The following is a 24,627-nucleotide window of genomic DNA, read 5'->3' as shown; positions in this document are numbered from 1 at the left end:
ATTCTTGATTTTAGCCTCGTGAAATCCCAAACTGAAGACCCAGTCAAATCACCTGGGCTTTTGGCCTTCAGAAACCATGAGATAATAAGCTTGTGTTAAGTCCCCAAATTTGTAGTGATTTGTTATGGCAAGCATAGAAAATTAACACAGTCTCCAGAAAGCTTTCTTGGATACTCCTGTAACAGCTCCTAATTGTGATTCCAACAAATCGGGTGGAGAATAGGGCCAGGCACAGGGGTTCATGCCTATAGTCCCAGCATTTTGGGAGGCCAAGGCAGGTGGATCACTTGAGGCCAGGAGTTCGAGACCAGCCTGGCCAATATGGTAAAATCCTGTCCCTACTAAAAATGCAAAAAGTAGTCAGGTGTGGTGGTGCATGCCTGTAATCCCAGTTACTTGGGAGGCTGAGGCACGAGAATCGCTTGAATCCGGGAGGCAGAGGTTGCAGTGAGCCAAGATCGCGCCACTGAACTCTAGCCTGGACAACAGAGTGATACTCTGTCTCAAAAGAAAAAAAAAAATTGTACAGTTCTCTAAAGTAAGTCAGAAATACAGGTAGTTAGTGATCATCATCTAAAATTCTCATTATCTTCATAGTACTTACCATACCTAAAGTTTTAGAATTTATTTATTCATTTGTTTGTCTCCAGGTCCTCAAAAACAAGGACTTGGACTCTCTGTTCACCCCCGAATTCCCAGTCCTTAATGAAGGGTCTAGTACACAGTAGGTCTTTGATAATACTTAAAGGATGATGAAGACACTATTTTTGGCTCTCATGTTGAAGACAGAGTCCTCAAATGGCATAGTACTGTATTCTCAGGAGCTTTTTTTTTTTTTCAGGAATTATGCCATGGCTTTCTTTTTCATCTACTCATACCTTGTTTTATGTGTTTGTTTTATTTTTGGTTTGCCCAAACAGAGTGACCATAGGCAAGGTGGAGTTGCTTTTAAAGGTAAAAAGTGCCCTGGGCCAGTCCCAGAATTAGATTTTGCTTGGGTGCCCATGGGCTATTTTCAAAAGAAAGGGAGGAAGAAGAGGAATTTTTCACAAACTGTGGTCATCCTAATATCTGTCTTTCTTGCTCCATTACTTAGGCTTTGATACTTGTGAATCATTGAGGCCTCTGCTAAAACTGTTTATATTGTTTTGTTTTGTTTTGTTTTGTTTTTGGTGGGGGGTTGATGTCTTCTCTTAGCTGTGTTCTGCTTATTATAGCTTAAATATTTTCCAAAGCTTTATGGTCTGGAAAATTGATTTGTTGAAGAAAGAGGAATGTTCTTGCTTAAAATGCAGTTCAGGAGATTGGAACAAATCTTCCTGGAAACATAAAATAGATGTTGTAAAAACCCTAATTTGTGTCTCTGATTCCAACAAATTCAGTGTTCGTTTGAAAGTACCCTGCAGATGATAACAGCTGGGTAGGCCGCACACGTGAAAGACATATTGACTTGAACGGGACGTTCGGGGAAAAGCAGCCTTTGTCAGTATCTCAGGCATTCATACTTATTTCTCGTTTGAGGCAGTCGATAGTTATTCATTCATTTCTTGTGGTAAAAGCATTACAATTCAGTCACTTAGTATTTTATAGTAAAAAATAGTGAGAAATACCATTAAAGTGGGATGAAACTCACTCCTTGTCCAGGAGACCTCACAATTTGCAGTGTGTGTGGGGCTGGGGGGTTGAATGTGAAAGCCTTTCTTTAAAATTCCCAGAGAAGGGGGCGGAGCAAGATGGCCGAATAGGAACAGCTCCAGTCTCCAACTCCCAGCGCGAGCGACACAGAAGACTGGTGATTTCTGCATTTTCGACAGAGGTACTGGGGTCATCTCACTGGGGAGTGCAGGACAATTGGTGCTGGTCAGCTGCTGCAGCCCGACCAGCGAGAGCTGAAGCAGGGCGAAGCATCACCTCACCTGGGAAGCGCAAGGGGGAAGGGAATCCCTTTTCCTAGCCAGGGGAACTGAGACACACAACACCTGGAGAATCAGGTAACTCCCACCCCAATATTGCGCTTTAAGCAAACGGGCACACCAGGAGAATATATCCCACACCTGGCCGGGAGGGTTCCATGCCCACGGAGTCTCCCTCATTGCTAACACAGCAGTCTGCGATCTAACAGAAACTGCAGCAGCGAGGCTGGGGGAGGGGTGCCTGCCATTGCTGAGGCTTAAGTAGGTAAACAAAGCCACTGGGAAGCTCGAACTGGGTGGAGCTCACAGCAGCTCAAGGAAACCTGCCTGTCTCTGTAGACTCCACCTCTGGGGACAGGGCACAGCTAAAAAAAAAAAAAAAAAAACAACAACAACAAAAGGCAGCAGAACCTCTGCAGACGCAAACGACTCTGTCTGACAGCTTTGAAGAGAGCAGTGGATCTCCCAACATGGAGGTTGAGATCTGAGAAGGGACAGACTGCTCAAGTGGGTCCCTGACCCCTGAGTAGCCTAACTGGGAGACATCCCCCACTAGGGGCAGTCTGACACCCCACACCTCACAGGGTGGAGTACACCCCTGAGAGGAAGCTTCCAAAGTAAGAATCAGACAGGTACACTCGCTGTTCAGCAATATTCTATCTTCTGCAACCTCTGCTGCTGATACCCAGGCAAACAGGGTCTGGAGTGGACCTCAAGCAATCTCCAACAGACCTACAGCTGAGGGTCCTGACTGTCAGAAGGAAAACTATCAAACAGGAAGGACACCTATACCAAAACCCCATCAGTACGTCACCATCATCAAAGACCAGAGACAGATAAAACCACAAAGATGGGGAAAAAGCAGGGCAGAAAAGCTGGAAATTCAAAAAATAAGAGCGCATCTCCCCCTGCAAAGGAGCACAGCCCATCACCAGCAACGGATCAAAGCTGGTCAGAGAATGACTTTGATGAGATGAGAGAAGAAGGCTTCAGTCCATCAAACTTCTCAGAGCTAAAGGAGGAATTACGTACCCAGCGCAAAGAAACTAAAAATCTTGAAAAAAGAGTGGAAGAATTGACAGCTAGACTAATTAATGCAGAGAAGGTCATAAACGAAATGACAGAGATGAAAACCATGACACGAGAAATACGTGACAAATGCACAAGCTTCAGTAACCGACTCGATCAACTGGAAGAAAGAGTATCAGCGATTGAGGACCAAATGAATGAAATGAAGTGAGAAGAGAAACCAAAAGAAAAAAGTAGAAAAAGAAATGAACAAAGCCTGCAAGAAGTATGCGATTATGTAAAAAGACCAAATCTACGTCTGATTGGGGTGCCTGAAAGTGAGGGGGAAAATGGAACCAACTTGGAAAACACTCTTCAGGATATCATCCAGGAGAACTTCCCCAACCTAGTAAGGCAGGCCAACATTCAAATTCAGGAAATACAGAGAACGCCACAAAGATACTTCTCCAGAAGAGCAACTCCAAGACACATAATTGCCAGATTCACCAAACTTGAAATGAAGGAAAAAAATCTTAAGGGCAGCCAGAGAGAAAGGTCAGGTTACCCACAAAGGGAAGCCCATCAGACTAACAGCAGATCTCTCGGCAGAAACTCTACAAGCCAGAAGAGACTGGGGGCCAATATTCAACGTTCTTAAAGAAAAGAATTTTCAACCCAGAATTTCATATCCAGCCAAACTAAGTTTCATAAGTGAAGGAGAAATAAAATCCTTTACAGATAAGCAAATGCTTAGAGATTTTGTCACCACCAGGCCTGCCTTACAAGAGACCCTGAAGGAAGCCCTAAACATGGAAAGGAACAACCGGTACCAGCCATTGCAAAAACATGCCAAAATGTAAAGACCATCGAGGCTAGGAAGAAACTGAATCAACTAACCAGCAAAATAACCAGTTAATATCATAATGGCAGGATCAAGTTCACACATAACAATATTAACCTTAAATGTAAATGGACTAAATGCTCCAATTAAAAGACACAGACTGGCAAACTGGATAAAGAGTCAAGACCCATCAGTCTGCTGTATTCAGGAGACCCATCCCACATGCAGAGACATACATAGGCTTAAAATAAAGGGATGGAGGAAGATCTACCAAGCAAATGGAGAACAAAAAAAAGCAGGGGTTGCAATCCTAGTCTCTGATAAAACAAACTTTAAACCATCAAAGATCAAAAGAGACAAGGAAGGCCATTACATACTGGTAAAGGGATCAATTCATCAGGAAGAGCTAACTATCCTAAATATATATGCACCCAATACAGGAGCACCCAGATTCATAAAGCAAGTCCTTAGAGACTTACAAAGAGACTTAGACTCCCATACAATAATAATGGGAGACTTCAACACTCCACTGTCAACACTAGACAGATCAACGAGACAGAAAGTTAACAAGGATATCCAGGAATTGAACTCATCTCTGCACCAAGCGGACCTAATAGACATCTATAGAACTCTCCACCCCAAATCAACAGAATATACATTCTTCTCAGCACCACATCACACTTATTCCAAAATTGACCACATAATTGTAAGTAAAGCACTCCTCAGCAAATGTGAAAGAACAGAAATTATAACAAACTGTCTCTCAGACCACAGTGCAATCAAACTAGAACTCAGGACTAAGAAACTCAATCAAAACCGCTCAACTACATGGAAACTGAACAACCTGCTCCTGAATGACTACTGGGTACATAATGAAATGAAAGCAGAAATAAAGATGTTCTTTGAAACCAATGAGAACAAAGATACAACATACCAGAATCTCTGGGACACATTTAAAGCAGTGTGTAGAGGGAAATTTATAGCACTAAATGCCCACAAGAGAAAGCAGGAAAGATTTAAAATTGACACTCTAACATCACAATTAAAAGAACTAGAGAGGCAAGAGCAAACACATTCAAAAGCTAGCAGAAGGCAAGAAATAACTAAGATCAGAGCAGAACTGAAGGAGATAGAGACACAAAAAACCCTCCAAAAAATCAATGAATCCAGGAGTTGGTTTTTTGAAAAGATCAACAAAATTGACAGACCGCTAGCAAGACTAATAAAGAAGAAAAGAGAGAGGAATCAAATAGACGCAATAAAAAATGATAAAGGGGATATCACCACCGACCCCACAGAAATACAAACTACCATCAGAGAATACTATAAACACCTCTACGCAAATCAACTAGAAAATCTAGAAGAAATGGATAATTTCCTGGACACTTACACTCTCCCAAGACTAAACCAGGAAGAAGTTGAATCCCTGAATAGACCAATAGCAGGCTCTGAAATTGAGGCAATAATTAATAGACTACCCACCAAAAAAAGTCCAGGACCAGATGGATTCACAGCTGAATTCTACCAGATGTACAAGGAGGAGCTGGTACCATTCCTTCTGAAACTATTCCAATCAATAGAAAAAGAGGGAATCCTCCCTAACTCTTTTTATGAGGCCAACATCATCCTGATACCAAAGCTGGCAGAGACACAACAAAAAAAGAGAATTTTAGACCAATATCCCTGATGAACATTGATGCAAAAATCCTCAATAAAATACTGGCAAACCGGATTCAGCAGCACATCAAAAACCTTATCCACCATGATCAAGTGGGCTTCATCCCTGGGATGCAAGGCTGGTTCAACATATGCAAATCAATAAACGTAATCCAGCATATAAACAGAACCAAAGACAAGAACCACATGATTATCTCAATAGATGCAGAAAAGGCTTTTGACAAAATTCAACAGTCCCTCATGCTAAAAACGCTCAATAAATTCGGTATTGATGGAACATACCTCAAAATAATAAGAGCTATTTATGACAAACCCACAGCTAATATCATACTGAATGGGCAAAAACTGGAAAAATTCCCTTTGAAAACTGGCACAAGACAGGGATGCCCTCTCTCACCACTCCTATTCAACATAGTCTTGGAAGTTCTGGCTAGGGCAATCAGGCAAGAGAAATAAATCAAGGTTATTCAGTTAGGAAAAGAAGTCAAATTGTCCCTGTTTGCAGATGACATGATTGTATATTTAGAAAACCCCGTTGTCTCAGCCCAAAATCTCCTTAAGCTGATAAGCAACTTCAGCAAAGTCTCAGGATACAAAATTAATGTGCAAAAATCACAAGCATTCTTATACATCAGTAACAGACAAACAGAGAGCCAAATCATGAATGAACTTCCATTCACAATTGCTTCAAAGAGAATAAAATACCTAGGAATCCAACTTACAAGGGATGGAAAGGACCTCTTCAAGGAGAACTACAAACCACTGCTCAGTGAAATCAAAGAGGACACTAACAAATGGAAGAACATACCATGCTCATGGATAGGAAGAATCAATATCATGAAAATGGCCATACTGCCCAAGGTTATTTATAGATTCAATGCCATCCCCATCAAGCTACCAATGAGTTTCTTCACAGAATTGGAAAAAACTGCTTTAAAGTTCATATGGAACCAAAAAAGAGCCCGCATTGCCAAGACAATCCTAAGTCAAAAGGACAAAGCTGGAGGCGTCACGCTACCTGACTTCAAACTATACTACAAGGCTACAGTAACCAAAACAGCATGGTACTGGTACCAAAACAGAGCTATAGACCAATGGAACAGAACAGAGTCCTCAGAAATAATACCACACATCTACAGCCATCTGATCTTTGACAAACCTGAGAGAAACAAGAAATGGGGAAAGGATTCCCTATTTAATAAATGGTGCTGGGAAAATTGGCTAGCCATAAGTAGAAAGCTGAAACTGGATCCTTTCCTTACTCCTTATACGAAGATTAATTCAAGGTGGATTAGAGACTTAAATGTTAGACCTAATACCATAAAAACCCTAGAAGAAAATCTAGGTAGTACCATTCAGGACATAGGCATGGGCAAGGACTTCATGTCTAAAACACCAAAAGCAACGGCAGCAAAAGCCAAAATGGACAAGTGGGATCTAATTAAACTAAAGAGCTTCTGCACAGCGAAAGAAACTACCACCAGAGTGAACAGGCAACCTACAGAATGGGAGAAAATTTTTGCAATCTACTCATCTGACAAAGGGCTAATATACAGAATCTACAAAGAACTCAAACAAATATACAAGAAAAAAACAAACAACCCCATCAAAAAGTGGGCAAAGGATATGAACAGACATTTCTCAAAACAAGACACTCATACAGCCAACAGACACATGAAAAAATGCTCATCATCACTCGCCATCAGAGAAATGCAAATCAAAACCACAATGAGATACCATCTCACACCAGTTAGAATGGCAATCATTAAAAAGTCAGGAAACAACAGATGTTGGAGAGGATGTGGAGAAATAGGAACACTTTTACACTGTTGGTGGGATTGTAAACTAGTTCAACCATTATGGAAAATAGTATGGCAATTCCTCAAGGATCTAGAACTAGATGTACCATATGACCCAGCCATCCCACTACTGGGTATATACCCAAAGGATTATAAATTATTCTACTACAAAGACACATGCACACATATGTTTATTGCGGCACTATTCACAATAGCAAAGACTTGGAATCAACCCAAATGTCCATCTGTGACAGACTGGATTAAGAAAATGTGGCACATATACACCATGGAATACTATGCAGCCATAAAAAAGGATGAGTTTGCGTCCTTTGTAGGGACATGGATGCAGCTGGAAACCATCATTCTTAGCAAACTATCACAAGAAGAGAAAACCAAACACCGCATGTTCTCACTCATAGGTGGGAACTGAACAATGAGATCACTTGGACTCGGGAAGGGGAACATCACACACTGGGGCCTATCATGGGGAGGCGGGAGCGGGGAGGGATTGCATTGGGAGTTATACATGATATAAATGATGAATTGATGGGTGCTGACTAGTTGATGGGTGCAGCACACCAACATGGCACAAGTATACATATGTAACAAACCTGCACGTTATGCACATGTACCCTAGAACTTAAAGTATAATAAAAAAATAAAAAATAAATAAATAAATAAAAAATATAATTCCCAGAGAAGGAAATTCCTGAATGCTTCCAGCTAACTAGGGCAACTCATATAAAATAAATTTTAGTACTAGACTAGAAAAGACTCCTCATTCTTTGACCCTATTTAGTAAAAAAATCTAAGTCATGCAAACAAAAAAATCTCCTCCTGATGGTGTTTTGATGATGACCACAGTTCATTAAATGAGAAGTCCACTACATACCCAGTCCACTTAGATTTAACTTTTCTGTGGTGCATTTGAGTTTATTTTGCTTTAAATTCAGTGATTAAAGAGATTATGTAAACCGAGCTGCAGACTCTTGTTAAAGAACATGTTTCTAACTAAAATGATATGTGGATACTGCTCAATATTTAGATGTTCAAAATAGCTTCTTTTAATTCAAAGATACAGAATTCTCCTGCAGTAAAGTAGCTGGTTTATGAAAATTTTACAATTGCCTGATGCAGGAGTTTCTTGCCCCAAATCTTTGGATGTCAAAAAAAAATTTCTTATACTGGAACGGAGCATGTGAATAGGAAGGTGGTTTTTGAATAATTTATTCTTATTTTCTTTTTATAAATATACCATATGTTAATTAGAGGAAATTTGGAAATATATAACTGAACAAATAAGAAAAAAAGCCACCCACAATCTCACTGCACAGAGATAACTACTGGTAATACTTTATACACATTCTTCTAGCATTTCTTTCTTTTTTTTTTTTTTTTTTTGAGATGGAGTCTCGCTCTGTCGCCCGGGCTGGAGTGCAGTGGCCGGATATCAGCTCACTGCAAGCTCCGCCTCCCGGGTTTACGCCATTCTCCTGAATCAGCCTCCCGAGTAGCTGGGACTACAGGCGCCCACCACCTCACCTGGCTAGTTTTTTGTATTTTTTAGTAGAGACGGGGTTTCACCGTGTTAGCCAGGATGGTCTCGATCTCCTGACCTCGTGATCCGCCCGTCTCGGCCTCCCAAAGTGCTGGGATTACAGGCTTGAGCCACCACACCCGGCTCTTCTAGCATTTCATGTATATTCATATATACATACTTTTTAAGTTAGAAATTTTTTACTCAGCATAATATTTCATCTTCTGTTTTCTTAACCTGACAATATATTTCAAATAATATGCTGTGTCCTAATACATTCTGCTAGTCTATAATTTTTTTTTTTTTTGAAACAGGGTCTCGCCATGTTGCCCCGTCTGGAGTATGGTAGCAGACTCTTGGCTTACTGCTGCCTCCGCCTCCGGGGCTTGAGCAATCCTCGCACCTCGGCTTCCCGAGTAGCTGGGATTACAGGGACTACCGGTGTGTGCCACCATGCCCAGCTGATTTTTGTATGTTTTTTTGTACAGACCGGGTTTCACCATGATGCCCGTCTAGCCTGGGCATCATATATAACATGGCTTCTATTTTGAAGCATTCTTGTTGCTTGTAGAAATTTATTCTGTAACTAATGAAACTATACACACACAAAATACTGTTTTTGTATATCCCTGGTTATTTCCCTAGGTGATAGATGTTTATTTTATGAAAAGTTATGATCATTTCCAAGAAGTGTGTTTTCTGTCCTGCCATATTTCTGAGAGGGCCATTTTAAATATCTAATTTTAACTTATCCTTTCCAGAAAATAATTCTGGTGTTTAAAGCTTCAGCTGTAACACTCCATGGGTGGTCAGACCAGACAAATGAGAAATAAAAATGCATTGTGCCATAATCACTTTTATTTTTGACAGGTCTATTTATAATTTATTTGGTAGATGTGATTTTGTTTTCTCTGCAGAATCCAAAAATACATGTTATCTAGTAGGTCTACATATATGTATTTGAAACTCTTCCCCAAAGGATAATTTCCCCCACCTTTCTGTCTTATCTTAGGACAGCTTTCCTATCCATTGTCTTTAAACAGGCCTGCTTTCTTCCATTTAAAAAGTTTATCATGTGTTTCTTGTACTCCATGGTACAAACATACTTTTGAACAGAACCTGGCAGTCCTGATTCCCCTACCTGAGTTAGCTGTTACCTCTTTAACATACTTGTGGTACTTTATTTATTTATTTATTTATTTATTTATTTATTTATTTATTTATTTTTTGAGACGGAGTCTCGCTCTGTTGCCCGGGCTGGAGTGCAGTGGCCGGATCTCAGCTCACTGCAAGCTCTGCTTCCCGGGTTTACGCCATTCTCCTGCCTCAGCCTCCCGAGTAGCTGGGACTACAGGCACCCGCCACCTCGTCCGGCTAGTTTTTTGTATATTTTAGTACAGACGGGGTTTCACCGTGTTAGCCAGGATGGTCTCGATCTCCTGACCTCGTGATCCGCCCGTCTCGGCCTCCCAAAGTGCTGGGATTACAGGCTTGAGCCACCGCGCCCGGCGGTACTTTATTTTTAATTATTTTCTTTTTTTTTTTTGAGACAGAGTCTCACTCTGTCGCCCGGCCTGGAGTGCAGTGGCGCGATCTCGGCTCACTGCAAGCTCCGCCTCCTGGGTTCAAGCCATTCTCCTGCCTCAGCCTCCTGAGCAGCTGGGACTACAGGCGCCCGCCACACGCCCGGCTAGTTTTTTGTATTTTTAGTAGAGACGGGGTTTCACCGTGTTAACCAGGACGGTCTCCATCTCCTGACCTCGTGATCCGCCCGCCTCGGCCTCCCAAAGTGCTGGGATTACAGGCGTGAGCCACCACGCCCAGCCTATTTTTAATTCTTTTCAAGTGACCGCCATTTTAGGCTTAACAGTAGCTACGGACAAGTCTCTTCTGTAGTGGACCGTGAGCCCTTTGAAGGCTGTCTTGTTCTTACTGTATCCCCAGAACCAAGCACAGGGCTTACTGATACAGGAAATAGTCCTTGATAAATATTTGAGTGAATAAATGAATGAATGAAAAGCAGAGTGCGATACCATGGTGGTTTAGAAGTAGATACCTTTTAAATGTGGGGGTTCTGGCCGGGCATGTTGGCTCACGCCTGTAATCCCAGCACTTTGGGAGGCTGAGGCGGGCAGATCACGAGGTCAGGAGATCGAGACCATCCTGGCTAACATGGTGAAACCCCGTCTCTACTCAAAAAAAAAAAAAAAAAAAAAAAAAAATTAGGCGTGGTGGTGGGTGCCTGTAGTTCCAGCTACTTTGGGAGGCTGAGGCAGGAGAATGGCATGAACACGGGAGTCGGAGTTTGCAGTGAGCCGACATCGTGCCACTGCACTCCAGCCTGGGTCACAGAGTGACACTCCATCTCAAAAAAAAAAAAAAAAAAAAAAAAAAAAAAAAAAAAAAAATTAGCTGGGCATAGTGGTGCGCACCTGTAGTCCCAGCTACTGGGGAGGCTGCAGTAGGAGAATCACTTGAACCCGGGAGGCAGAGGTTGCAGTGACCCAAGATTGCACCACTGCACTCCAACCTGGTGACAGAGGAGACTCCCTCTCAAAAAAAAAAAAAAAAAAAAAAAAAAAAAAAAAAAATCTGGGGTTCCTTGAAGGATTCCTAGAGGAGATGACATTGGGGCTGTTCTTTGAAAAATGGACTGGTCTTCAATGGGCATAAATATGGGTTAAGATCATTCCAGCAAAAGGATGGTATCTCAGGAGGGCTCAGGCCAAGGTCTTTGAGGGGAAGAAATAAGTAGCCTAGAATCTAGATAGGGCAAAGTGGTGTATCACACCGTTATTATCAAGGTAGGCTAGGTCACTGGGGGCTTTGAATGTGGAATAGAAGTCTGGACTTCATTTAGCAATAAAACGTAAATAAGATTCTTTTTATTTGTGTGTTTGCTTGTTTGTATTTTTTGGCGGTTTTATTTGCGGGAGAGGGTAGGATAGAGGGGTGGGTAGGATGGAGGAGGTAACAATATCAGAGTTATACTTTATCAAGAATGACCTGGCAGTGCTTTGTTAGATGAATTATTTATTAAGATAATGCTATCTGTAACAAATCCCCAAACTTTACTGGCTTAACACAATAGAAGTTTATTTCTCCCCCATTCAGCATTCCAAAATGTATGTTGCTGGTTGGTGGTGAATTTTCTTCATGTGGTAATTGTGGGGCCCAAGCTCCTTCCATCACCTGGTTTTGGGGTCCCCTAAAGCCTTTGTATCTCCTGGTGCCTTCAGGCGATAGATGGGAAAGCGACTGGGGGCAGCCCCATCTACTTCTTGGCTGCCTTAGCCCAGGAATGACACTCTTCACTTTCACTTCCATGCCCTTGGAAGAGCTAGCACGCGGATCCAAAGGAGGCTGGAGCCCTCGCGAGAGCTGGCACGCGTATCCAAAGGAGGCTGCAGAACATAGTCTTTGACTAGGCGGGTGAACCCCAGCTACAAGTCCTCACTATGGATGGGGACTTGCAAATCTTTGGTGAATAGAGTCATCTTGGTCACAGATTTAAAAGGAGAACACTGGAATGGAAGACCCCTGAGCAGTCGTTGCTACAAGCTGAGGTGAGCCGAAAGTCAGAGGCAAGGTACAGACAGAAGGGATGGCCAGTAGGGGATGGGCAACAGGCCTTGTTCATGGTGCAATTTCCAAAGTACTTACAAATCAAGCATCAATTGAAAAACTGTTTGTTTTTTGGGTATTTTTTTGAGAGGGAGTCTCGCTCTGTCACCCAGGCTGGATCTTAGCTCACTGCACCCTCTGCCTTCGGGGTTCAAGCTATTCCCGTGCCTCAGCCTCCCAAGTAGCTGGGATTATAGGCATATGCTACCTTGCCCAGCTAATTTTTGTATTTTTAGTAGAGACAAGGTTTCGCCATGTTAGCCTGGCTGGTCTCAAACTCCTGACCTCAAGTGATCTGCCCACTCAGCCTCAGAATGTGCTGGGATTACAGGTGTGAGGCACCACGCCTGGCACCTGAGAAACAGTTTCATAACAACGTGTGTGTGAATGCTTGTGTTTCTAAACTTACTTCAGGTCCTCTCCCAATTCCTCACCAGGCATTATTCAGTGTTCCCAGAACAATGATGCAGTCAGTCCCGGCCCACAGTTTAAGACAATGAGCTCACTGGCTGAGACGCTTCTCAGTGAAGCTACTAGGATAACTCACCTTCATCATCCTAGCCCCAACTTCCTTTCTGAAAGATGGATGATAACAACAATGACCCATATTTTAATATTGATTTACCAAGAGATGATTTATATCTAACTTTCTTCCCCAGAGGTCTTAAATGTCTGCATGTTTATAAAGCAATACTCTATATCACCTTCTTTGATTCTCGAAGATACTGTAGTAGTGGTATTATACTCATCTTTCTCACTGGTTTGCATGAGGATTAACTAATAAAGAGGATTGCGAAGTGCCTCACTGAAGAAATGCTTAATTACTTGATGACTTAACTGCTGGGAAGTCGTATTCTCCTACTCTCTTTTCTTTCATTTGAACAAGCTTTGGGCTTTTAATTACCAGGATATTCATTTTAAGAATTAGAGAAGGTGATAGCGCCTTGTTAATTTGACTCTGAGATGGCAAGATACCTTTGGGTACTCAGTTATTGTTTTCCTAATTGCTAAACAAAAGAAACCAAATAAAAACAAAGAGCAATGGTCCCTCATTAGCTCAGCCTAAAATTCTCATATCCAGGTGGGAGGTTACTAGTAGTCCCTGCTTTTTTTTTTTTTTTTTTTTTTTTTTTTTTTTTTTTAATGTGGAGACTTTCTGTAGGAAAATAAAATAGACTTCTGACTGAAAGAGACTGAACAAAATGAACTATCCATGATTTAACAAGAACCCTGGCAGAAAAGAACAGAAAACTGGCCAGAGAGAAACTTCAAAGTATTTTCCTGAATGTATGAAACGTATGTCTTAACAACTACTATTTGACATTGCGAAGGAAGTGCTTAGGAGAGAGATCAGTGGTGACTCCAAAGAGAAAAACCACACCCTCTGACGGTCTGCCAGCCAGGCACTGGCTGGCAGTGTGCTCTCCCCAGCATTGCTGGCTCTGTGTCCTGAGAGGACACCCTGCCTGTCCCCAGGGACTCAGGCAAGATGGCCTCGCTTAGGCGCGAATACAGCTGTCAGGGCAACCAAGTCCTTTTTGAATAACATGGTGGTGCCGGGGATAGGAAAGCTAACATGGATTTGACACATGGAGTGGGGTCACTTCATCCCTTCTATAGACAGTGCTTCTCCCATATTATGTTTTGCACTAGGAATGATGAGTAAAGAAAGGCTTTAATCTTATTGAAGCCTTAGCAGTTGCTCTAATTCCCTTTTGATCTAAATAACAGTCGTTCTATACACTGTTTGACTACAAAGCCCTTTCACAAAAGCTTATTCATTTTATCCTTAAAGCCTGGGGTAGGGCAGGTATCTGTTTTACTGAGGTGGATAATGGTTGAGGGACCCAGGGATGGCTAAATAAAATCCTAAGAATCATCCAATTTAGCTATCCCATCCTGTCCCATTCTTACCCACATTTTACAAACATAGGAAGCTTACACCTGCTAGAGGTGGGGGAAACAGACCGGATTTGGATTTGACATTCCACCGCTTAGGGTGCCAGGGCTAATGAAAAATGATCAACCAAAAGGCAGGCTGCAGGGGAGGACAGGACGGCAGGGATCCATACCTCTGAATAAGAAGCCCTTCACTGTGCACCACTAGCAGTTCTCAAATAGGAAATTCCCTACCAATAATTCTCAATTACTAGCACAACTGGAAGAAAGAAGAGAGCATAGGAAAGCCGGTAATTCCCACGTTATTTGGCTCTAGAAATGCAGCCAGGAATATAAACACCGAAAAGAAACACATGCTTGAGCACCAAGAATGACTCACTGCGAGGCCCACTCTTTCACCAAAAAACAGGGTCAGGCAGGGCTGGGTTCAAATTCTGACTCCACCATTGATGACCTCCGCAAGCTGCTTGGCCAAATGACATAACCTCTCTGCATTGTGGCTTCCTGATGCATACACTGTGGATAGTTCTAGGGCTTATCTCATTGAACGGTTGTGTGATGTAAATGACAGAAACACATAGCCCACTTAACCCAATGCCTGGCTACTGCTATCATTATTGATACTGAATACACCTTTCTTACTCTGTGAGACCCTGATGTCATCTTCTGCCTTAATTACACTCACTAAGAGATTTATCAATACCACCTTGTAGTGCTGGCTCTTTTTCTAAATGAATATGACTCATCACCTCAAGTCAAGTGTAGTCTTGGGGGACTGGAGATTCACTCTCTTGGGCCTTTCTAGAGTATCCAGCACTAGGTCATGTACACAGTAGATGCTTCGTAAGACTTTTCTGGATTAATACCACCTTGGTATCCAGCTGTGGTCTCTTTTCAGTTTCTCCTTGTTCCTGAGAGCTTGAGAACCAGTGGAAATTTTAATGGAAAAAAAGGCCCAGAGGTGAAGGGAAATGGAGACAGGGCCTACTGGAAAAAACATGTGCTGGAAAAAGCAGGAACTTATTAATTGAATTGGCCTAGACTAGATCTCTTCTACTCACTAGTTATGTCTTTGGCATAAATGGAGAAAATAACTTCTATCTCATAGGGTTCATGTTGGAGTAAGTAATATGTATTGGCACATGGGAGGGATTTGGCAGATGTTAAGTCCTTTCCTTCCTTCCTCCACATTGATGACATCAATGAAATTCAAAACATTTACACATTTTCTCTTCCCACACAGATGTCATTACTAGGTTTGAATTATTACCAACACAATTACCTTTGCGATGCCTAAGCCGTGTTCATACATATAAGCCAGATTGAACATGGCTTGCGCGTTGTGGTATTTGTCGGCTGCGATGCTGTAGTGTGTGGCTGCTGTGTGATAGTCTTTCTTAGTCCCATAGCCATAGTAATGGTAATCTCCAATTTTTACTCTAGCAAATGCATTGCCTGATAGAAATATTAGAAAAAGAAGAATCATAACTCAAATGATTTATGTATAGTTTTCAGGAATTCAACCTAATAATCTTGTTTCAGTCCTTTAAAATATGTATGTATCTATAACCAAGTCTAAAAAAGAACCAAAAACACTCAGAACCCCAGAACTGGAATTAGATATACTTTATGCAATACAAATATAACACTCAGTGCTAACTGTCTTCATTATAGTGTAACATCCATGGTATAGTACAATTTTATTTTATTTTATTTTTTGAGATAGTTTCATCCTTGTCGCCCAGGCTGGCAGGCTGGAGTGCAATGGCACGTTCTGCAACGTCTGCCTCTCAGGTTCAAGTGATTCACCTGCCTCAGCCTCCCAAGTAGTTGGGATTACAGGCCCCCACCACCATGCCCAGCTAATTTTTTTGTATTTTTATGAGAGATGGGGTTTCACCATGTTGGCCAGGCTGGTCTTGAACTTCTGACCTCAGGTGATCCGCCCGCCTCGGCCTCCCAAAGTGCGGGGATTACAGGCATGAGCCACCGCACCTGGCCAAATGTTCTTAAATAACAAAAAATTACCAATTTTATCTTTTGATTTTTTTAAGTAGGTTAACTCTTGGGAAGCTGGACCCCATCCCTCCCATTCTCAGATGTCACTCCTGAAGCTCTACTCTCCTGCGTCACCACTGTCACCTTCTTTCCCAGATCAATCCCATCCGCCATTCAAACACGCTCTAGCATCCTCTATGAACAAAAATAAACCCTCTCTTTATCCTGTGGTGTCTCCTTCTAGCTCATGCCCCATTTCTCTGTTTCCCTTTACACTGAACCTTTTCAAAAGTGTGTTCTATGCTCACTGTCTCCAAAGCTTCACCTCCCACGGACTCTTCAACCCACTCTAACCTGGCTTCTGCCCCATTGCCCGTGAAGCTGCTATTTTGAAGGTGGTAAATGGCCTTCATATAGCCAAATCCATTGCCACATCTCTGTCCTCATCTTACCCGACGTCCAAGCAGCACTGGAGTGATGGGCCCCATCTGCCCAAGCACTGTCCTGTCGGAGCATTGATGGCACTGCCTTCTCTTGGTTTCCCTTCTACCTCATGGGCTCTTTATTTCAAACTCTTGCCTGACTCCTCCTCTGCCCACTTCCTAAATGTGGAATGTCAAGGGCTTGCCCCAACTCCTTTTTTTTTTCTCTTTCTTCTTTCCCCTCTTTTCTCTTCTCTCGCCTCTCCTCCCCGCCTCTCTCCAACACTCTGCTTCATCTCAGCTCTTTCTCTGGGTGACCTCATTTCATTCCATTGACTGTCTTTATTAACTATTTCTAAATTTATATCTACCATCTTTCTCTCCCCGAGGCCCAGGTTCTTATGATTGCCTTCTTGATGTCTGCATGTGGATTTCAAACTTAAAATGCCCAATAGAGATTTCCTAGCACCCTACACACCTTCCTCCAAACGAAATAGTTTCTTCCCTGTCTCAGTACAGCGCCCCTATTGTTCAGGCCGTAAGTCTAGGGGAATTATTCTGAGTTCTTTTTCCCTTGCTTCCATCAGCCAATTCATCAAGTCCTGTTGGTTGTGCCTCTGAAACACGCTTGACTCTTGACATCTCCTCCACTGCCTATTCCAGCCTACAATACTACAATAGGCTTCAAATTCTTCTTTTATCTTCACTTTCCAACCCATTCTTCACACAACAGCCAGGGTGATCTTTTTATTTTTTTAAATTTTTATTTATTTATTTTTGAGACAAGGCCTGGCTTTGTCACATAGGCTGTAGCGCAATGGCATGATCTCAGCTTACTGCAATCTCAGCCTCCCAAGCTCAAGCGATCCTCCTATCCCAGCCTCCCAAGTAGCTAGGACTACAGGCATGCACCACCATACCCATATTCACCATATTGCTCTGGCTTGTCTCAAACTCCTGGGCTCAAGCAATCCTCCCAACTCAGCCTCCCAAAGTGATGGGATTACATGTGTGAGCCACCACACTCAGCCAGCATGATATATATATATATATGTAAAATACATGTATATGTTATATATAGTATATATGTAACAGTTTTATTGAGATACAATTCACATACCATCCAATTTACCCATTTAAAGGGTACAACGAAATGGTTTTTCATATATTCACAGAGATGTGCAAGCATAACCACAATTTTAGAATAGTTCCATCACTCTGAAGAGAAACCTCATACTGTTTAGCTAGAGGATGATCTTTTTAAAATGTAAAATCAAGTTATGTTATTTGCTTGTGTAAAATTTTCCAATGACTTCACTTTGCCCTTGGAATAATAGTCAGAATCCTTACCACCTACAAGTCATGCCTCACCTGCCCTCTGCACAAGATCCCTGCATTTGATTCCTCAAGGCCCTCTACCTGGCAGGTCTGGAATTCTCTGACTCTTCCTGTGGCTGGCTTCTCTTCATTCTCAGAAGCGCCAATGCCACTTCTCTCCTAGAGGCTGTCTCCAATTACCTTGTCTAAAGTTCCCCTCAGCCCCCACCCCAGAAGTTATCTACGTCATCTCCATGTTTTATTTCCTTCATAGCATGTCACTGCTATCTGATTTGCTTACTAGTTTATTTTCTCTCTTCCGCATGAGGGCAGGCACTTCATGAGGACGAGCACCTTGAACTCTTAATCACTGATACAGTCCCAGAACCTGGAATGGTGCTTGATAAATGCATATGGAATGAATGGATGGACATGCAAGGAAACTTTTTAGATAATACTTTCCCCAGATATTAAGTACTTTAGAATATTACTTTCCAAAAAACACAAATATGTCAAGTAGAAAAAACTCATGTGACTTTTTAAGATCTATCAGTCTTTTGAAGTCCACTTAGGGATGACCCCTAAGGGTCCCCTTGGGGTCTGTGTTCCCATCCACCAGGAGAGTGTTGATTGGAAAGATGAGGGAACACTCATCTAGGACGGCCATCTCAGCTATGGCCAGCCCTTCTGGCATGGTCTTGGCTTACTCAGAAAAAGAGGAAGTGCCCTGTGTGGGCTCAGGTCTAGCATTAAGTGATATAGGACTCCTTCCAAAATTTTCTCATTTGGCCTAATGTAGTGCCTAACATCCTTTGGAATTTATTCCTTTAGGTACTGAAATTCTAATCTTGTAGAATCTTCTGTTAAAATGTAGACACTTCAAAAAGATATAATACCGTGAACCATCTTTAAGTCTCTCTGAATACAGCTAACATTATAAAATTCTTTTTTATTTATTATATTATTATTATTATCATCGAGACATAATCTCACTCTGTTGCCCAGGCTTTAGTGCAGTGATGTGATCACAGCTCACCACAGCCTCAATCTCCAGGGCTCAAGAGATCCTCCTGCCTTAGCCCCTTGAGTAGCTGGAACTACAGGTGCACACCACCACACCCAACTAATTTTTTTTTTATCTTTTATTTTTTTGTAGAGATGATGTCTCACTATGTTGCCCAGCCTGTTCTTGAACTATTGGCCTCAAGCAGTTCTCCCAATTTGGTCCCCCAAAGTGCTGGGATTACAGGTGTGAACCAATGCACCTGGTCTATAAAATTCTTAGCTGACAAAGACATTAGTTATCCAGGCTTGCTTTCCAGATGCTTCCAAATGTACAGGTCAGTAACCGGGAGCAAGAACTTATAAGAATTATGCCCAGAAAAGAGGCCTGAGGGAGTCTGGAGAAGCAGGAGGTCCATGGAACCCTAAAGAGAAACCTATTCCTTCTCTAATTTTGCCCAAAGCTGCCATCCTTTGACCGTAAGATTTCTCCTGGGCTATAACCACAAAAAGATAGGACAATTCTGTGCATTTTCAAGTTGTGCGGGCAGTAAGCAGCATCCCTGAAGCCTCTAAGAATGGAAGGCAGTGAACAAGCTGGTTCTTGGGGGAATTCAGCTCCACCCTAATGAGGGGGCTGACTGGCAGCATGTGGCGATCCAGACAGGCTCCCGTGGGGATCAACTGACAGTGGAGGGATTTCCACTTCGATTTCATAGTCACAGGGCAGTGACTGAGTCCTGATGGTTCAGCACCCTCTTCACATGAGTAACTGCTAAAAGGAGTACGGCCAGTGACTAATTGGAAAATTTCATTATTAGATTTCCTAACCCCAAGTGAGCCACTCAGTAGCCATATCTTCAGGGACACTTATGTCTGACCTCTCTTAGGACACATGATTATTTTTAGCAGTCTGACTTTCTTATATTGAGAAATTCAGTTTAATATCAGTGTACGAGCTGGGCGCCAGTACAGGCTGACGCCTATATTACAAGCACTTTGGGAGGCCGAGGCAGGCGGATCACGAGGTCAAGAGATCAATACCATCCTGGTCAACATGGCAAAACCCCGTCTCTACTAAAAATACAAAAATTAGCTGGGCATGGTGGCGCATGCCTGTAGTCCCAGCTACTTGGGAGGCCAAGGCAGGAGAATAGCTTGAACCTGGGAGGCGGAGGGTGCAGTGAGTCGAGATCACACCACTGCACCCCAGCCTAGAGACAGAGCAAGACTCCGTCTCAAAAGAAAAAAATATGTATGTATCAATGTACCCTTGTTTTCAATGTCTCTTTTCCTTGCTGCAATTTCCACACTATTTCCTGGCTTGGAATAAACCTGTATTTGTTGTAATTGAGCTGATTGGCCATGGCTGAGAGGTTGCGGGTATTGTTTCCCCACTCTAAATAAGGCCTTCATTGCATTTTATAAAACATAGACTTTTTAAGGGGAATGGCTCACTAAAATTGCATTGATGGCTTGTTGCTGTGCTACCAGCTTAGCTGGATGTGAGAAAGCACCACTGTGACGTTTTCCTCTGCTTCATATTAGTGTCAGCTGAGAATAATTTTTTATCCTATTCACTTCCTGTGAAAAGGGATGATTTGGCCTTAGCATAAGACAATTTTAAGAAACCTAATTGGAAGCAAAATTGCTCTCTTATTGCAAGAGAGTTTTCACATATCCAAATGCCAATGGTGACAGCTTTGCAGTATTTCTCTGCTTTTAATAATATAATTTTAGGGGAAAAATAGTAAGAGACATCGCAATGCAATGCAAATACCACCTGCCATTGCTTTTCCCACCACTGGTATCTTACATTCCTTATTCATGTGATGCCAGCAAGCGAGACATGGAAACTCGAGGAAAAGGGAGAGGATCCTGCCATGTATCTGTTTTGTTTTGGTTTGGTTTTTCATTCTTATGTGCTAATGATTGTAGTAAAGATCTGAAGTTTATGGTAGTCATCAATGTGATATTTTAATAGAGAAATCACATGAGCCTTAGATACATACATAACTAATTTTGCTTGTAAACTCATTGAGACATGGGTCACATCTCTGATTAGTTCAGTCAAGATCTCAGCAATGAATGAATGGAGCCAGACCAAGAAACTGGTTTCTTGTGTAAAACTGTGTATTTCAAAGAACTGTTCTGGTGCCATGGAGACAGAGCCGTAGAAAAATTCCTATGGTTTGCTGAACCAGGGACCTTGATAATAATGGGGAAAATAAATTCCTGGAAATGATCTCTAACCAAAGACTGACCCTAACATCAGTATAGTTTGAAATGTCACCTACTTGATATTCTGCTCCTTGCTGCCTATGTGCACAAACACGCAGCTAAAGCAAACCTGATGAATAACAGAGGACAAGGACTGGGTATGTGCTTATTTTTATTTGGGTTCTATACCTTGAATGGCAGCTCGATTCCATAGTAGAAGCGCCATTGGATACATCTTCTCTTTTTCAAGAATGTTAGCCTTTTCTAAAAAAAGGAGACATTCCGTTAGGAAGGCTTAAAATGCCTCTGTAGTAAAGTCATATATGCATATGTATGATTGGGGGATTGCAGAGAATTTTAACTTATCTTACTAGATTCCAAAATGAATGCTAAATTGCTTTGAGCCACTTCATATCCCATTTCTGCAAGCAGCGCATACTGAACAAGAGAAGAATCTAAATCACCATCCTTATAGGCAAAGTAAGCTGTCAGGAATTTCTCAGCCCAGTGGCCTAGTTCACAGACACCTTTATAAAGCTGTATACAGGAAGAGAAATCAAGCAGACTAGTTAGCTAGTATGCTTCACCCCAGGCAAATGAGAAATGAAATCAGTCTTCAGCTCCTACGGGCTGGTCAGGGAAGGATTTTAGGTCTATATTTTGCAAATTATTTAGGGTAAAGAGTTAATACCTTTTATAGGCACAAAGATCAGAAGTGTTTGGGTTTGTTTGTTTTGTTTTTGTCTTGAGGGAAACTTCCTCAGCCTTATTTTAAATTTGTATAATAAACTTTCCTGACTTGGAGGCTATATGAAAGAATAAGAATGTATCGTTTGTGTGTGTGTGTGTGTGTGTGTGTGTGTTTTAAAGGGACTTTCTGAGCACTGCGGCTCTGCGAGGGCAAGTTATAAGGCCACAGCTGATGTGAAAAGGAGAGAATGAAGGGAAGACAGCGCCGGAGGGTGTAGGTGACATAACTGTGAGGGAGGTGTGCAGAGCCCTAGGGGACAAATGTCAACTTAGCTGAATAGCCCTTATGTAACCAAAAGAGGTTAGCCATACATAATTCATTAGGAAGTTGGCAAAGGAGCAAATCTAAAGATAGATCATTAGCTGGCAGCTTTTGAAATGAGCTTCAGAGGGGCCAGATTGCAACATAGAGTATTTATGCTGGTGCAGCAGACGTGTTTAATAAATCAATGAAGGACATTAAGGTCCTAAAAGCATTCTTTTGGAAAGCGCATCACTGGCTCAGACTGAAAGAATTCACTTTCTCAACTGTCATCCAAATCACCAAAAACCAAAGGATGCTGCTTTCTGGGAAGAAGTGAGCTACATTTTCTAGGCTAAATCTAGCCTTTCGTTTCCCAAGTAGCAACTCCCTATCCCACTGGAAGTGCCAAATTGCCCTGGTGATTTGACTGAATGCTGAAACAGAGCTCCTTAACTGCATATTGAGGTGAGCTCTGAACTTGATGAAAAGCCAAATGTCAGAGAGAGGAGAGATCTTTTCTCTGTCTCCCCCAACCTGAGTTACATCACTGCTTTTCCCCTCTGACAAATGTCAGTATTCACATTGTCAACTGGAAGAAAAGAGGTAATATTTATAAAATCAAAGACACCAACAATTTAAGAACAGTATCACCTCCTCTGTGTCATATATGACAAGTGCTTTAAAAACAGCCTCATATTGTATTTACCTCCACAGCAGTTCTGCATGATCTTACTACTCCTGTTCCTGTTGCATACATCTCGGCCAGATAATAAATGGCGAGGGGCTGCCCACTCTGAGATGCCAAGTAAAAATATTTGAAGGCAAGTTTATAATCCTTCCATATTCCAGAGCCAGCTGAAAATTAAAATCGTTTTAAGCCATCCCTTATTGACTTTATTTTTTATATTATAATCACTGGATATAATAGTCATAGTGATGCCTGCTATTTAAATATGATGGGAAAAGCCAACCAAAAGTCAAGCTACTCTAAATCCACTATTTGTGAAGGTGGGGGTGAACACTGAGTTTGGTTCTAAGTAAGAATATGGAAATTTATATTCTTGAGCCATTCTGAAAAAAAAAAATCGAGAAAGAAGGACTACTTAGTCTTGTGAAAGTATCTCCCCACTATGGCATAACTAAAGTTAATGCAAAGGAAACCAAGTGATGGTCTCTGAGGACCCGAAGCCCCACCATGATGCATCTCGCCATCTTTGTCATCCTTCCATATCAGGGCACCCATATAGCTTCTCCCAGCCACAACTGTGGCGTATGCAGCAGGTAAATCCCAGCTCCAAGAAGCCGAACTCTCACCAAACTCCTGCTTAGAGCAGGAATAGGCATTTGAAGCTAGATCAGAGAGCCAGCAGACTCCTAGCAGCCAAAATTCTTGTCCTGGCTCTCTCATTAGTTCTTTTGTGAGTTCGGCACTTTATTTGCAAAAGTGAAGGCTTTCCTTAGATGGTCTTTAAGTTATCTTCCAGCTCTAACACTGGAGCCTTTAGAAGCAGTACCATGTAGCGATTAAGAGCAAAAGCTCTGGAGGCAAATAGCTTGAGTTTGAATTCCAGCTCCACAACTGTGTGATCCTGGGCAAGATGCCCAACCACAACATTGGCTTAGTTTGCTCATCTGTCCACTGTGGGATACCCCATAGATGTGTTGAGAGGGTCAAATGAGTTAAAACATACAAAGACTTAATATACATTAGCCATGACTATTTTTCTTATTCTAGAAACTTGGGAAATCTGGTAGATCCCGAGCCAAGAACTTGGAATGAACTAAAAGAACAAGGCCATCTTAGGCAACCTCAATCCCCCAAGATAGTACAAAACAGGTGCTCCTGCTGGGCCACTGTGGAAAATGCCAGTGACCCCTTGACTGGATGTGACCTCCTTGATGATGCGGTCTGCTGCTGCCCTGGCTCTGCCTCTGACATGAAGGACTTGGTGGGGATATTCAGGTGTGTTAAGATGTCCTGCTGTTTATCTTGGCCACTTCCTCTCTCACTCCCCACAGAGATTATTACAAACTTTCATGGCTTTCTGAGACCTCCTAGCCAACCACTCTACTTTTGCTCACAGAAGTCAACTTTGTACCTACTAGATCATTGAAGAAAACTTCACATCGTCTTTCCTTACTCGCCTCTCTCCCCATCCCATTCCCCCATACTTAGATTCGCATCATCCTTTCCACCCTCCCTCCAGTCTTTGAGGCTGAGCAATCCTGCGTATCTATCAAGGTTAAAGAGGCTTCCACTGCTCTGTGCCCAATCAGGTGCTAATACCACCAACGTTTTTCAGAGTCTCTTTCCATCAGTTATAATTATGCTCAGGTCTCTTGCCATCTTAAAAGTAACAGCTTCTGGGTCCTTAG

At 42.1% G+C, this 24,627-nt stretch overlaps 1 protein-coding gene across 3 annotated transcripts in view; it reads right to left on the bottom strand.

Moving 5' to 3' along the window:
• Positions 1-24,627, bottom strand: part of SEL1L2 (SEL1L2 adaptor subunit of ERAD E3 ligase) — a 158,009-nt gene that overhangs the window by 1,485 nt on the left and 131,897 nt on the right. For 2 of the 3 annotated variants that reach the window (XM_010355255.2, XM_030915183.1), the window contains 2 exons: positions 22,958-23,106; positions 21,447-21,521 (listed from right to left, as the gene is read on the bottom strand). In XM_010355255.2, coding sequence (XP_010353557.1) covers positions 21,447-21,521; positions 22,958-23,106 — 224 coding nt within the window. Of the gene's footprint in view, positions 1-15,580; positions 15,754-21,446; positions 21,522-21,628; positions 21,795-22,957; positions 23,107-24,627 lie in introns of all 3 variants that reach the window. The other variant, XM_030915182.1, reaches the window with a different exon arrangement.

This window comes from Rhinopithecus roxellana, chromosome 13, assembly GCF_007565055.1.
Source record: "Rhinopithecus roxellana isolate Shanxi Qingling chromosome 13, ASM756505v1, whole genome shotgun sequence".
Lineage (NCBI taxonomy): Eukaryota > Metazoa > Chordata > Mammalia > Primates > Cercopithecidae > Rhinopithecus > Rhinopithecus roxellana.
Note: the sequence above shows the minus strand (reverse complement) of the source record. Positions and strands in the feature narration are given on the sequence as shown.